This window comes from Phyllostomus discolor, chromosome 7 (genome assembly GCF_004126475.2).
Source record: "Phyllostomus discolor isolate MPI-MPIP mPhyDis1 chromosome 7, mPhyDis1.pri.v3, whole genome shotgun sequence".
Lineage (NCBI taxonomy): Eukaryota > Metazoa > Chordata > Mammalia > Chiroptera > Phyllostomidae > Phyllostomus > Phyllostomus discolor.
In genome coordinates this window covers 123,638,756-123,653,724 of record NC_040909.2, presented here as the reverse complement: position 1 = coordinate 123,653,724, position 14,969 = coordinate 123,638,756, and the positions used below count along the sequence as shown (strand labels likewise).

Sequence of the window (14,969 nt, the reverse complement as noted above, 5' to 3'; positions counted from 1 at the left end):
TTGCCTTCCTAAGGAAGACACGTCCTCCAGTGCCTCGCTGTGTGGAAAGGGCTCTTTGTGATGGGCACTCTCTGGAGGGAGGTTTTAATTCCTTGAACTGGCCTCATCACGGGGTTTCAAGCTTTCCCTCCTCTAATTACCCTCTTCTGTGTGTACTCATTCACGTTGATTGTCTTTACCAGGTAGTGAAACCTCTGCTTTTTCTATCTCTCAGTGGGGTACCGTTACTGGTGAATTCTCTTTGGCTATGGTAGAGAACTGAATCAGCCATGCCGCAAAGGGAGATAATCTCTCTCGGAGTTCTGCACTGCTGTTGGTGCTGGGGAAGCTTGTGTTGGCTTTGTGGGGCCTCTGTGCTGTTTGGTTACATTGTCTCCTCCCCCAATGTCTTTAACATTCATTTTTGTTATTAGAGTTGAGGCATTGTTAAACAATGATAATTTGATTTTTTAATTTAATAACACTTTTTCTCCCTTTTTTAATGAAAAACAAAATAAGGTTTTGCGGGGGCCTGGTGTCTTCGTGAAACTATGCTGTGCCCTAGTCATCAATACTCCTTTTTGCACACCTGGGAGTCAGCTGTTTGGGAGTCAGTTTTAGAATTAGTCTGAATTTCTACACTAAGTTCATCTGCTTTCTAGCACCTCTGATTTACTTTGATTTTAACGTTGGTTCAATGATTCCATTAATAGAGTTAAATGTCCATGAACCTAAGCAACCTAGACAAGTTGGTAGGTATCTTTGTAATAATCCTTTAGTAGTTTTGTTTATCCTTTTTACTCATATTTCTTTTGCTTTTTTAAGTGTGAAAATAATTGTCCTTGGCAAAGAGGTAAGTTGAATAGGAGCTATAGCTTTGCTTTCTTTTTATTGACAAAGTTGGTACTGTGGATCATTTATTGAGCATTTATTATGTGGTACACCCTGTGCAAAGTATTTACTGTACATTACCTTATTTTCAGTAATATCAACAATGTCATGATGTAGCTCCATTTTGCAAACTAGCAATCTAAGCCTCCGGAGGAATAAATATCCTTCCCAAGGGCTCAGCTGGGAAATGCTGGAGAGCTGGAACTCATACCCATACCTCCGTGACTGTTCCCCTTTGCACATTTCAAGAAATGGAGAGGTCTTTGATGCAGCAATGTGTACGGTTTGTGCACTTTCTTGGCATTTACCAGTACCAGAGGGCTGCCAATCTCATCACTTGGTGGTCTTTTCCATTAAGCTCTTTTCCCTGCAAACTACTTGCTGTCTTTATGAGGCCTGAATCTAAGCTGTCTTTATGAGGTCTGGATCTAAAGGGTGTGAAGTCATTTTGGTGTAGGGTATTCATCACAAAGTCTTCGCTTTACATCTGTTACTAACCTGTTGTTTTAATTATTGAGTTACTGATCGGAATGTCATCTCCCTGTTTTTAAGGTGTGTACACACAAGCTTTGGAGCTTGACTTACTTTAAATCTTGGCTCTGCTGCTTCTTGGGTGTGTGACCCATAGCCATTTATTTAATTTCTCTTGGCTTCAGTTTTCTTATTTGTAAAAAAGAATATAGTAATACCTTTCTCTTAAAGTAATTGTGAAAATTACACGATTTAATACATGTAAAATAATTAGAATATTGCCTGGCACATAATGTTCAATAACTGTAGCCTGTTGTCATTCACTAACTGGTTATTGATGATTAATTTTTATCAATAATGTATTTGTTTAAATGAAACAACAGTAAGATACTAATTATCATTTTGTTTGACTTCTTTTTCCCTCTGAGAACTTTTTATTATATTTTAGACTATGTTGACCTTTAGTCTTCAGGCTTATACTAAATAATCATATTACTGCTTTTTTTATAAGGTTTTCTCTTTTTTAAGATTTTATTTATTTATTTTTAGAGAGGGAAGGGAAGGCAGGGAGAAAGAGAGAGAGAGAGAGAGAGAGAGAGAGAGACGGAGAGAGAGAGAGAGAGAGGGAGAAACGTCAGTGTGCGGTTGCTGGGGGCTGTCGCCTGCAACCCAGGCATGTGCCCTGACTCCCTGACTGGGAATTGAACCTGGGATGCTTTGGTTCGCAGCCTACCATAGCTCAATCCACTGAGCTATGCCAGCCAGGCCATATTACTGCTTTTAATAAATACTATGTGCTAAGCACTATTCAAAGCACTTTATGAATATTAACAACCACACATTATAGGAATTTTTATTAATGATTACTATTATTGTGAACTTTTGAAATAATTGCCTGTTCAGCTTTGTAGTGGTTACCTCCTTATCTTTATGGAAACGTTAAAGGAGAGAGTAATAGAAGAGTTGGTTATTCCACTGGAGGTTACCTGGTGCATCCTTCTGGGTGAGAAAAATTAAGGAGTGCTGGAGCCTTGGTTGTCTTTGTGTTCTCTGTTGCTGGTCACATCCCTCTTGGATACACATTTCTGTCGTTCCCTCCTCTGACTGACTGATGAGGTGCTCTGTTCACCAACCATCTGCAGATGTTGGAACTTACCAGGGGAACAGCTCTGCTTTCAGGCTTTAGATACTTGAAGTCTTTTATTTCTGCCTTCTTGATGGTTCCACTATGTCAAGAAATTATCTTCCTGCAAACAAAGGTTAACAGGGTCACTTCTGTAATAACCTCAGGTTGAGGTGCTGTTGGTTGATTTGTCTGGAAGAGCTCCTGAGACCTGCAGGGAGCCTTGACCTGGACGGCATGAGTGCTGTAGGTGGGTGTTCGGACAAGTCTTCGGACTCGGGGTGTTTCACACGCACATTCACACTGTGCGTGCTCTACTGTCTGTGCGAGGGTAAAGGAAACGGTTTGTGGGAAACTTCATTGGTCCTGCGATACAATTTTGTGGGGTTTTGAAAACCATTGGTATGGTTTATTTGTTTTTTCTTTGAAATAAAGGAAAAGTAAACTGTAAGAATGGTGTGTAAGCTCACTCTATTTCCTTTCAGGTGGTGTTAAAGATAATCAAACACTATCAAGAGGAAGGACAAGGGACTGAGGTGGTGCAGGGAGTGCTTTTGGGCCTGGTGGTGGAGGACCGGCTGGAAATCACCAACTGCTTTCCCTTCCCCCAGCACACGGAAGATGACGCTGAGTTCGACGAGGGTAAGGATTCTCATCTCAGATGTGTCTTTGCCGTGCACACACGTGGTTATTAGCATAATTTGCACTATACCATTTGATTATGAATACAGTTCTCACCGTAACATTTGATTATCTGTTACTGGGAGCCTATCACGCTAGCCTAGGTCACTGGATTTCTGAGTTTCTTGAAAAATTATAAAATTCTCTGACATGAGAATGTAGATAAAAACTTCATTTGTTTGGCCTTTACTAATTTGGGATTTGTGATTCTCATTTTACTAATTTGGATAGGAGCTGTAGTAATGTTAACCTTCCGATTATGAAATCCACTTGCCAAAGAACTTACATTGTGAAGGACAGGGATTATAATTATGTGTCCAACATCCATTTTCTTCTGTGATATTTTGACTTAATGTTTTTCTTTTAAATTTATTTTTTATTTTTTTTTAAGATTTTATTTTTAGGGAGGGAAGGGAGGCGGGGGGGGGGGCGGGGAGAGAGAGACAGACAGACAGACATCAATGTGCGGTTGCTGGGGGTTATGGCCTGCAACCCAGGAATGTACCCTAGCTGGGAATCGAACCTGGGACACTTTGGTTCCCAGTCTGCGCTCAATCCACTGAGCTACGCCAGCCAGGGCTGACTTAATGTTTTTGAAGAGATGAGTTATCTACTTCAGAATGAAGATTCTTTCCAAGCATTTTATTTTTGTGCAGCTCACCAAGGGCAAGAGGAATAATCTAAAAGATTTTTTGAAGAATTTAGTTGAAAATATATTCTTATTTCTTTGAACTCTCAGTGCTTATTTTCTATGTATCTTATTTTGTTTATTGTGGTAAAAACACATAACAAAACTTACTTTCATAACCATTTTGAATGGTGCTGTGGAGTAGTGTTCACTATATGCAGGTCACTGTACAAGAGATCTCTACTACTTTTTCATCTTCTGAAAACCAAAACTCCACGTCCCTCGACCCGCTTGTCCCCTCTTTCCCCTCCTCCAGCGTCTGGCAGCCACCATCCTACTTTCTGTTTCCAAGAGTTTTACTGCTTTAGATTCCTCGTATATGTGGAATCATGTGGTATTTGTGGTTTTGAGACTGGTTTGTTTCACTTAGTGTTCTCAAGGTGCATCCATATTGTAATATGTGAAAGGATTTTCTTTTTTTTTTTTTTTAAGGCTGAGTAATATTCTATTGTGTCTATATGCCACATTTTCTGGATCCATTTATCTGTTAGTTATTTCCACCTCTTGGCTGTTTTGAATAATGATGTAAGTATCTCTCAAGGTCCCACTTTCAATTCTTGGATATATACCCAGAAATAGGATTTGTTGGATCATATGGTAGTACTATATTTAATTTTTTTGAGAACTATTCCCCCATAAGAGTGCTTAAGGGTTCTAATTTTTGTACATCCTCATCAACACTTGTTATTTTCCATTTTTTATGACTTACTTGGAGAAATGTCTATTCAGGTTCTTTGCTCGTTTCTTAGGAGTTTTGTTGTTGAGTTGAATGAGTTCTTATATAGTGTGACTATTAACCCCTTGTCATTTGTATGGTTTGCCACTATTTTCTCCTATTTCATAGACTGCTTTTTCAGTCTGTTGATTGATTCCTTTGCAGCATAGAAGCTTCTTAGTTTGATGTAATCTATCTTGTCTATTTTTGCTTTTGGTGGAATATCTAAGAAATCATTGTCAGACCACTGTTTTGAAGCTTCTGTCCTATATTTTCTTTTAGGACTTGCATATTAGTACCTCACTGTATTGGTTATTGCTTCCTTGTATTATGTTGAATTCAAGAATTGTGAGACCTCCATCTATGATTTTCTTTCTTAAGATTATTTTGGCTATTTAGGGTCATATGAGATTCCATATGAATTTTAGGATTTTTTTTTCTATTTCCACAAAGAAACATTTTTGGGATTTGGATAGGGATTGTATTGACTCTGTAGTTCACTTTGGATAATATGGACACTCTAACAACATTAAATCTCCCACTCCACGAACACAGGAAGTATTTCTACTTGTGTCTTTTTACCTTTTTCCAGCAGTGTTTTGTGGTTTTCAGTATGCAAGTGTTTTTGACTCTGTGGTTAAATTTATGTTTAGATAGTTTACTCTATTTGATGCTGTTGTGAGATTTTTTTAAAAAATTCCTTTAGGCATTTATTTTCTATATAACTTTTAACCGATCACTTTTAACTTGGATAAAGTGTTATTTATGTCATCCTCTTACTACCTTAAACATATAATAACACAGAGTATATTCTTGCTAAAGGTTAGTACACTGATAATACAGTTTGGTCTATAAAAATAGTTTTTTCATTAAAGTATTACCTCTAGCAACCAACCAAGGCTGTTTTATTCTAGGCATTTGAGTATTTTGTGCAGTATGTGTCTTTTTTTCCTTTCTTTTTATTGTGGTAAAAACACATAACATAAAATTTAACTGGCCAGAGGCTCACCATTTTTTCTGAACTACAGTGATATTTCATCTGAACTGCCCTAATGCCATAGGATTAAGGTTGGGATTTCTCTGTAGTCCACTCTGGCAGTGTTAGGAAATCTCTATTTCTGTACTCAGAATATCTGGAGAGAATTATATTGCAGTAGTAACTGTTTCAGAACTAGAAGACAAGAGGAGAATGGATAAGGGATTGTTAACACAGTTTTTATTGGTTTTCAAGTGAGGAATCTGAGAGCGGTTTGCTTGAAGCCACTTACTCTCAGTTACTAGTGGTACAGTTGGGCGTAGAATCCATTCATGGGCAGTTTATATTGTCACACAGTTTTCATAGGTACTTAATTTTGTTTTATAAAATTCTCAATTTGGAATATGAGGAAGAAACAACATTCAGTGAAATGGTAGATGAACAAAGCAAAATGTATTGCTAATTTTAGATCTTGAACATTGGAAGCTAACTTTTCTTGTGGACTTGAGGTGATTGACCAATATGCTATTTCATTAACATGTACTTTAAGAAGCTCATTAAAAACATTGTAACAGCACTGAGGAGAAATGGCAGTTTAGCGTTAAACAATGAAAAAAGTGCTGGGCATCGCGTGTTGTGTGCTGCATGTGCATTGCCTGTAGTCCGTTGTTATGCTGCACAGTTGCAGTTTTCGCGTGTTTGATTTTCCAGATTAGAAAACTGATGCTCAGTAAGACAAATAGCTGTCACTTAACTGGGGTTTGGAGAACGGGGATTGAAGTGTATGGTTGCCTGGTTCTGAATCTCACGATTTTCTTGCTATATGATGCTGCTTTTACATACTTAGTGAAGTGGAAGCCGGTGATTAGAGGGTATGAAGTGCAGAGCATCAGTTTTCTGTATCCAGAATCATCCTTTTGGGTAATACAACAAAGTACGTTTAAATATTTTTAAAATTTTTATTGATATTTAGAGATCGGGGGGAGACTGATTTGTTCTATTTATTTATGCGTTCATTGGTTGCTTCTTGTGCGTGTCCTGACCAGAGATTGAATTTGCAACCCTGACCTATTGGGATGAGGCTCTAACCAATTGAACTACCCAGCCAGGGCTGAATGTGTTTTTCTTGACTAATATTCAGAGCTGGTAGGATTTGCCATTTTTCTTATTATACATTTGAAAGATTGAAGATAACACAGTCTGTTTCTTCATTGCTTTATTTGGTAATCTTGAATTTTAGGCTGTCTCAATCCATTTATTTATCTGAATGGGCATTTGTATGCAGTCACTATTAGCTTTATATCAAATCTAGATAAGAGCTAAGTTTTTCTATTATATGGACATATCCTACATTAGAATAATTTGCATTTATTCTAAAGGCCCATTGTTTTTGTTACTGCTTTTCCATGATTTTATGTCTGCTCAAACTAATATTTTTTAGGGAAGGATTTTTATTGTTGTTGAGCCAGCACCAGGCTAGCACTTAATGTTTCTCTTCTCATTGGTGTCCATCTCCCTGTGAGGGAAGCAGGTGCACTGGCTCCATTTCGCAGGTGAGGAACTGAGGCCCAGAGAGGTGACACCCTTCTTAAGGCTTTCAAGCACCGGCTGGCCCACCAGCTCTCTGACTTTAGGGAAGGATCTTTTTTCTGCCTTCTCCCTTATGGAAGTAAAATACTCACCAAATACTTCATACTTTTATTAATTATGTAATTTAATTTGCTTAAATTTAAAAAAATTGTATTTGTTTTTGTGTCTCATGTAAAGTAGAAATTTTTAATCTGTGGTTTAAAAGTGAGATGTTTTAGACTAGGGGTTGGCAGGTTACAGTTTGCGGACCTGCTTTTGCGTGTCGAGTGTTGCTGGAACGCTGTCATGCCCCTTCATTTCTGTGTCTTCGGTGGACACATTCCTGCTGCAGTGCTGTGACAGAGACCATCTGGGCACCAAGCCTGAATTTGTGAATGTCTGGCATTTTAAGAAAGTTTGACCAGCCCTTTTTTATATACAATTTTTCTTCTTACTGTTCCTCTCTCATAAAATTGAAGAGTAAGGTGGCAGTTCGTTCTTTTCATTATAAACTGGTGACCTTTTTGTTTATTTGTTTGTTTGTTTCTTCTGCATGTTTCCCTTAGCATTGACTCAGAGTCCAGAATGCATTGTGGGCACTGTAATGAAAACGTTGATATTACTGAGTGTTTGTTTCATTGGTGCATCTGGAAGGTGTAAGAATAGGTAGTGTTTGCTTTAACTGAAGTTCATTTTTCCTTTAAGAAAAACCCCCACATACTGGATTGTTGCTATTTTGGGGAACTATCTACAGATAAGAGGGAAGAAAGGCATTTAATTCATGGTTGCAGACTTGTGATCGGAGTTGTGGAAAGGTGATGCTGTGAGGCCAGTAAACTTGGATGGGAATCCTACTTCTCTGTTTACTAGGGTGTGTATGACTGAATAATTTCCCTTCTGAACCAATTTTTTTGACTTTGTAATATCTTTAATTTATTTAGTAGATATTAATTGCTTACTTACTGAGTACTGAAAACAAAGCTGAAGGATAATTTTTATAAGATCAACATATGTATAGTGCTACCTTAGGTTATGTTAAATAGGATGATCAAAACCAAGAAAACTTGGGGCATGAAGTTTTTCTTGTTTGTGTCTGTTCATGAATTTACATTTTGTTGTTGGACATGTTATAACTCCTTTGAGTGGTTTAAGCCTGGTTACTTTTTATATTACAGAATTAATTTTCTAGTTAAATGTGAAACAAACTTGCTCGTATTACAAAATATAGGCTTTTAAAAAATAAGTAGAAAAGCTCATACTGAAATTCCCATTAGGGGGCACTATTACCAAGCTTAGGAGAAGTGGAGACTAATTTGTTTTCTCAGACATGCAACCCAAGGCTTGCTAAAAGGAAAAAAATATTTTCATCTGATAAGATTCAGATACTATTTTATACAACTGAATTCCTTAAATATGTTATAAAGTGCACTGAATTAAACACAGATCCAATAACTCACTGTCTTGTTTTTCAGTAGACTAAATCAGTTTAATATTGCAGGTGATATAAGAAGCCCACTTTATTCTGCATCAGAGCCAAATCCATAATTTTCATACTTGGAGTGGACAGATTTTTTATTTTGCTCTCTTTAAGTCAGTCCAAAGGATGATCCTTGGCTTTCAAATAAGTTTCTTTCCAAAATGAAGCATGGAGACCATATTGTACCGCTGAAAAATGCAGTTAGGGGGGTGCATTGATGCCTGAACTCAGATAGTATTAATGTGCGCAGCATTTGTAATTGCTGAAATCATTCCACACATTGAAGTGATATATACACGCACTCAGCTTTTGGCTTTTTTGTTTATTTTCAGGTACTTGAAATTTATTTTCTTTTTAATTACTCAAGTTTGGTGTTAGAGCAAGAGACACTATTGTAGACTGTTACACAATTATTTTATCATTAAGTTTCCTAAAGAAAAGCAGTGGTATAGAGTCTAAATAGACTTTTCAAAGGCTGAAATGTGAATTGGCGAAATGTAATTAAAATAAAATGTATTCAGCGTAATTTTTCACAGCATAGGTGTTATTTTTTGTATCACTGGGTTCAGAGAGAGTAGGTTTGTGTAGTCATATTATTTGCAATACTTTCTACGTAAGTAAGCTGTATTTTAAGTTGGAAAAAAAAAATCTCTGCTTAATTTACTTGGTTCCTGAAGACTCACCTTTCTTCTTAGTTCGCCTGCAGCCCACACCCAGGGCAAAACCGCCTGAAGCCCAAGCTTACCATTTTGCCTTTGTATTACTGCTTTTCAGTTCAGGGAAGTGTTGAGTCAGGGTAGAGAAATCTTTTCATATTTTTTTAGACAGATGGGGACATTTTGTGAAAAGACATTTGTGATGTTTACTTATTATTTTGTATTTTCTATCTATATGATAGTCAGTGAGCATTTTGTTCTGTTTGACATACTTATTTTTTTTAAGTCCTATTTCTTTCATTGCATTTTTTAAAAAATCTTTTCTTAGAAGTATTGGATAAATTGGACAGTTTTGGGGTGTGTTTTGAAACTTACTGGAGAAGTTAGGGGCATGTTTACTTTGTGACCTCAAATCATTAAGCGGAGGTATGATAAAATGTTTCAAATATCTCAGGAAAAAAATCTCAGTAATTTATTTCAGCTTTTATCCAGCAAATTACATTGAGTGGCTGGTGGAAAAGATACAAAGATAAATCCTGGTTACTGCTTTCAAAGATTTTAAGTGGGAGAGACAAGTGTGTAAATAAAGAATTGTGAAAAAGAATTGATGTAAGTCTAGAGCGACAGAAAAAAATGTGAACACCCAGTTATGAGCTACTAATTTCTCTTGGGGGGGAACCCTTTGGGGGTGGGGGAGGGTGAAGTTTGGTTTCATAGGTGGGTGTCAGTTGCCTTTTAAAGTAATTTTTAAGGAAGTTTTATCTTGTGAGTTGTGTCTAATTCATGTTTCTACATCCTCATAAATAACACAAACATCTCTAGAAATAGAGAACAAACTCTGTTTTGTATCCAATAGAGAAGTTGTTCTCTGGGCTCTTTTGATATATGAAAGGACCGACAGTCATTTAGTGACATGTTTGCACACACTTGGGAACCCATGCAGTATTAGCACTGTTTAAAATATCTGGTAAACATTTAAAGATATTTCATAAATTTTAAACATTTAATAAAATATTCCATGCACATTTCATTTTAAATGAAACATTGTGTTAGGTAACTAGAGAAAATCTGTGCATTGAATTATGATATAATTCTCCTGAGAACTGATCTCTTTGTGGTTTATGGTAGTATTTTTTAAAACATTAAACCATTCACATTTAATGAGTTATTATTGACTATTCAAGGCAATGAACTTGAGATTTTGCTTGCTTAAATTATTTTGATCACTCAGAAAACCTGTGGCTTGTGATTTGAAACTAACTTAAAACCTTAAACTTCCTTTATATGTCCAGTTTTGGGTTTACTAAGGTGATTAGAATGCAGGAAGTAAAATCCAAATGTGAAGCATCAACTCCAGTATTTTTATGACTTTTTTGTTCTTTTAGTTTGGGTGTGTCAAGATTTTAAATATAAGAGTTAGGAACAAAGTCTAGCTTCATTTCGAAAGCTTGAAAAATATTTTTGTGTTTACTTCATGTTTTAAAATTAAGGTTTCTTTTTTCTTTTAAATGAGTTGAGAAACTCTTGTGCATGGAAGGGTATACTACTGAAAATGTGGTCAACGTAAAAGATTTTTCTGCTTAAAGAAATTAAAGTGCTTTACACTGTACCCTCCCTCGGTCCCTAAAGTGTAAGTGCTATGGTTTGGAAGGAAGCCAAGTAAAACCTGTTCAAATTTTGTGCAGACTTAAAGTAATACTTTAAGATTTGAAAATTACAGGTGGATATAGTACTTAAATAGTATTTAAAATTCCTGAGTTTCCCAAGTCTAAAAATGTAATCCTTAAATTACTATTCCCAGTGGTTTACATTTTAATTAAATAAACATTGTCTGTTGAACAACAACAACAACCAACGTGAGGTGTAGATACTTGAATTTACTTCTAAACTTTAAGGTAATAACCATTAAAAATGGACTGTTTTGGCACTAATTAAAATGCCAAAAAGCTACAGTTACAGTGTGTGACCAAAGATCTTTGCTGTTTCTGTTTTTGTTGTTGTTGTTTTTCAAAAGTTGTCCTAACACATCAAGCTTGCTTCCTGTCTTACTCAGAAGTGCCACCCAGCTTCATGCAACGGTTAAATCTGCAAGTTTTGTAAATGGGTAGTGTCATTATAATTAGATAGGATGTTTTTGGTGCCAGTACTGAGTTTTCCAAACTGCCCTTTATATTAAGAGAGTGGTATCTTAGTCATGCTAAATGAAGTGTCTCTTTGTTTTACATTCATCTCACTTGGTGAAATTTTCGTACCTCTTGAAGCTTTTATCTGTTTGACATTACTCTTCATGCTTTACATATTAATTAGTTTTGGAGTGGTGTTTTCATACTTTTATCTCTTTTTTCACCATGAGGATTTTTTGCTGCCTTTTTTTTTTTTAAGGTTTTATTTATTTTTAGAGAGGGAAGGGAGGGAGAGAGAGAGAGAGAGAAACATCAATGTGTGGTTGCTGGGGGCCATGGCTTGCAACCCAGGCATGTGCCTTGACTGGGAATCGAACCTGTGATGCTTTGGTTCGCAGCCCATGCTCAATCCACTGAGCTACGCCAGCCAGGGATGGCAGGTTCTTGACCCCACAACTAGTGGCAGTGGCTGGAAGAGCCTTACAGCGGAGTCCTAGCTGGGCTCTATGGACTTGTGGCACGCTGTTCCCAACCACAGCCGTGGTCGCAGCGGCCCCGCTCCACAAATACCAGTGTCCGCAAGCCACTGCAGCCTCTAGGGTCATCTGCTCTCACTTTTCTCCTTTTCTTTCTTTATTCCCTTGTTATTCATTTACTAGGTCAGTATTTCTCTGGGAACTACATGCCAGGCATTTCCACTGGCCATTGCATGCCTATGTCTGCTGTGGCTGCTTTCTGAAGGGTTCGCTATTGAAACAGCTCAGCTGTTCCAAGCAGTGTGTTTGGCTAGAAGCATAGGAAGACTTGTGAGCACATTGTGTTAGTGAAGTCAGACTAGCAGTGTAAAGGGAGATTATGCTGCTATTCCGGTGACAGTCTAGAACATACTTCTGTGTTTGGAGGGTGACTTGGTACGACAAGTGTGTGTCTGCAAGTCTGTACCTCTCAGTCTGCAATTCAGAGTGATTCCATTGGTTGGTAAAATAATTTTGTTTCAGAAAATTATAAATTCATGTTTTCATTTTCATATTAGAAGTATTTTGCTTTTATTTTTTAGCTCACTTGGCAGTGACTCCCAAAGTTTAAAGTTTCTCTGTCAGTAATTGATTTTGTAAGTAAATGTACTCAGATTTAAAAGTTGTATTACCAAAAATCTTTTGGTAATGGGAATTATTTCTGCTTAATTTGAAAATGTCTCCTTTCTCCCCTCTTCTTACCACCCCCACCACTACTCTTACCCTGAAAACACAGATACAACATGAAAAAGATGCAGTAGCAGAAGAGAGTGAAAGGCTGCATGAAGCATGGTGATGTAATATCTTGATGGGTATTAGCCATTTTCTCTGGTGATAAAATGAGGAATGGAACAGTATAGACATGGCTTGGACTATAAAAATCGGTGTAAGCCACATCTGGGTCACTTCCCTGCTCTTCAGAAAGTCTCTGACATGACCGACAGTGAGACTCTGATGTTTTGTCGCAATCCAGGTTTGTATTTTTTTCAAAACTGTCTCCTCCAACTGTGGGCAGTCTGATAAAAAAATTATAGTAGCCAGTTCTACATACCTGGAAATGATACGTGCACACACATCCATGAGAGCTCACAGTTGAGAAAGTTCCTAAAATCAGTCTCATCTATATGAATATGAAAGGCATCAAAGGAAAGAAATTTAGGCTGAGTTCAGGCTAAAGTTCTGATAAAGTTCTGTCTTAGGCCCATTGTAACAGTGTCTCTCTCCAGGCCCAGTTTTCACTGTTGTGGAGTACACCACAATAGGAACTTCTGTAATTCTTTCAGCAGGTGGGAAACTGAGGCCCAGAAAGGCCAAGCTTAAAATTAGAGGCAGACTTTGAACTGGAAACCCCAACATACCCATCTGTTATGTAATTCACCACCATTTAGAAGGGCTGTCAGTACCCCTGTGTCTGTCAGAGTCGCTGAGTGGTGCGGATGCCTGCGGTTGGGCCTTGTAGGCACGATGCGTTTACTGTCGGGCTCCTTTCTGGTGTTACCGTTTACTGTAAGCACAGATGGAATTAAATGATGGTTGGATTTAACACTGGACTGCTGAAACATTTAAGTTAGTGTGTGTGTGTGTGTGTGTGTGTGTGTGTGTATACACACACCAGGTACTAAATAAAAATGCAGGGCGATTTTAGTCTTTAGGTCAACAGAAAACTTGTAGTGGTTGAGTATATATAGTTAGTTCAGATACTCGAAATCCATTTAAACAATACACGTTAACCCAGCCTCAAGTACTTTGTTACGTGGAATAAAGAAACTAACTGGACATACAGATTGATCTGGGTAAGTTCAGGGAGGAAAAACATATTCTTATAAAATACCACTGAATGCAATTACAAACAGTTTGAATAGATGATTTAATTTGAAGAAATCAGTGTCTGATTGATGACACAGGAAGGCTCTGTAGGCAGATGACTTAAACAGACGATACTGATAAAAGCTGTCATGTGAATTTCCTTCTTTACACAGTATGGCTAAGTGGTATGTTGTGCAATGCTTCCAATCTGCTGGGACTGCCATCTGCACAAGCAGAGCAATCGACAGAAGAGCACGGGAAGGAAATGGATCGGTTAGTTAGTTGTAAGCAATCTGTGAGCACTGGGGCACGGAGCAGTCATTCCTTTGCAGCCGGTGCAGCCAGCTCTGTAACCTGGGGCCGTGCAAGACATGCACCTCTTACAGTTCAGCTTTTCCGACCTCATGGTACCCATGGTTGAGACCAACCTGGAAATCTAGGGGCAGTGACCATGATCATGTCTCCCTTATCTTAATTTCTCTCTCTCTTTTTTTGTTTTGATATAATCAATGCTGCTTCAGTGTTTGGCACTATTGAGGTAGATTTAATCTCAGTGTTTTTACCTTGCCTAAATGGAATCTTTGTGGAGACAAATTATGATATAAGTTTTCTGAGAAACATTTAAGTACTTGCTTAAAAGTCAGTAAGACGTGTAGATGGGAAAATTGCTTTGAAATCTTCAAACAAGTTGTAATCAACAGGGAACCACATGATGGAGAAGTTGTGTGTGAGTAAGAGGAAGGACTGGCAGAATCTAACCTGTAGACCTTTGTCTCTGGATACTTCTCACTGGAATCAGTGGTTTATAACTTGGGAAATAGTTATTTTTGTATGTGTATGGCTACCTTTTTGAGGTAAACATGTGAGCCTTTATAAACCTGTGTTAACCGTGAGTCATCTGCTGCCTCCTTGGGAATCAACATAACCTTATGTAGATGACTAGTAATACAAAGCCCCTGCGGTTTCTGTGGTTTTACCAACCATGGCTCCAGCTCTAAAACATTGAAAATGAGACCTGCTCTCTATTTGAATTTTTTTTTCGACAAAGACTTATGTTATCAGAAAACTTCAGTAACTTAAGCAGATCTATAACTGGGGGGAATTAATAACAGAAAGTTTTTGTTGACACCAGGAAGTAGATTAAATAGTGCAATCGTGGTAATGAGTACCATATATGATAAGCCTGAGCCACCTGGGTTTTATTAGGCCGCTTGATACTTTGATCACAATATTATTTCAAGGCATGTCTGTTTAAATTGCTAAGTTTTCTTGTCATCTTTGTGACTGAGATCATAATTT

General features: G+C 37.5%; 1 protein-coding gene across 1 annotated transcript in view; it reads left to right on the top strand.

Moving 5' to 3' along the window:
• The window catches only part of EIF3H (eukaryotic translation initiation factor 3 subunit H), an 82,650-nt gene that overhangs the window by 16,019 nt on the left and 51,662 nt on the right, over positions 1–14,969 (top strand). Inside the window, exon 2 of the mRNA XM_028534008.2 lies at positions 2,950–3,106. Coding sequence (XP_028389809.1) covers positions 2,950–3,106 — 157 coding nt within the window. The remainder of the gene's footprint in view (positions 1–2,949; positions 3,107–14,969) is intronic.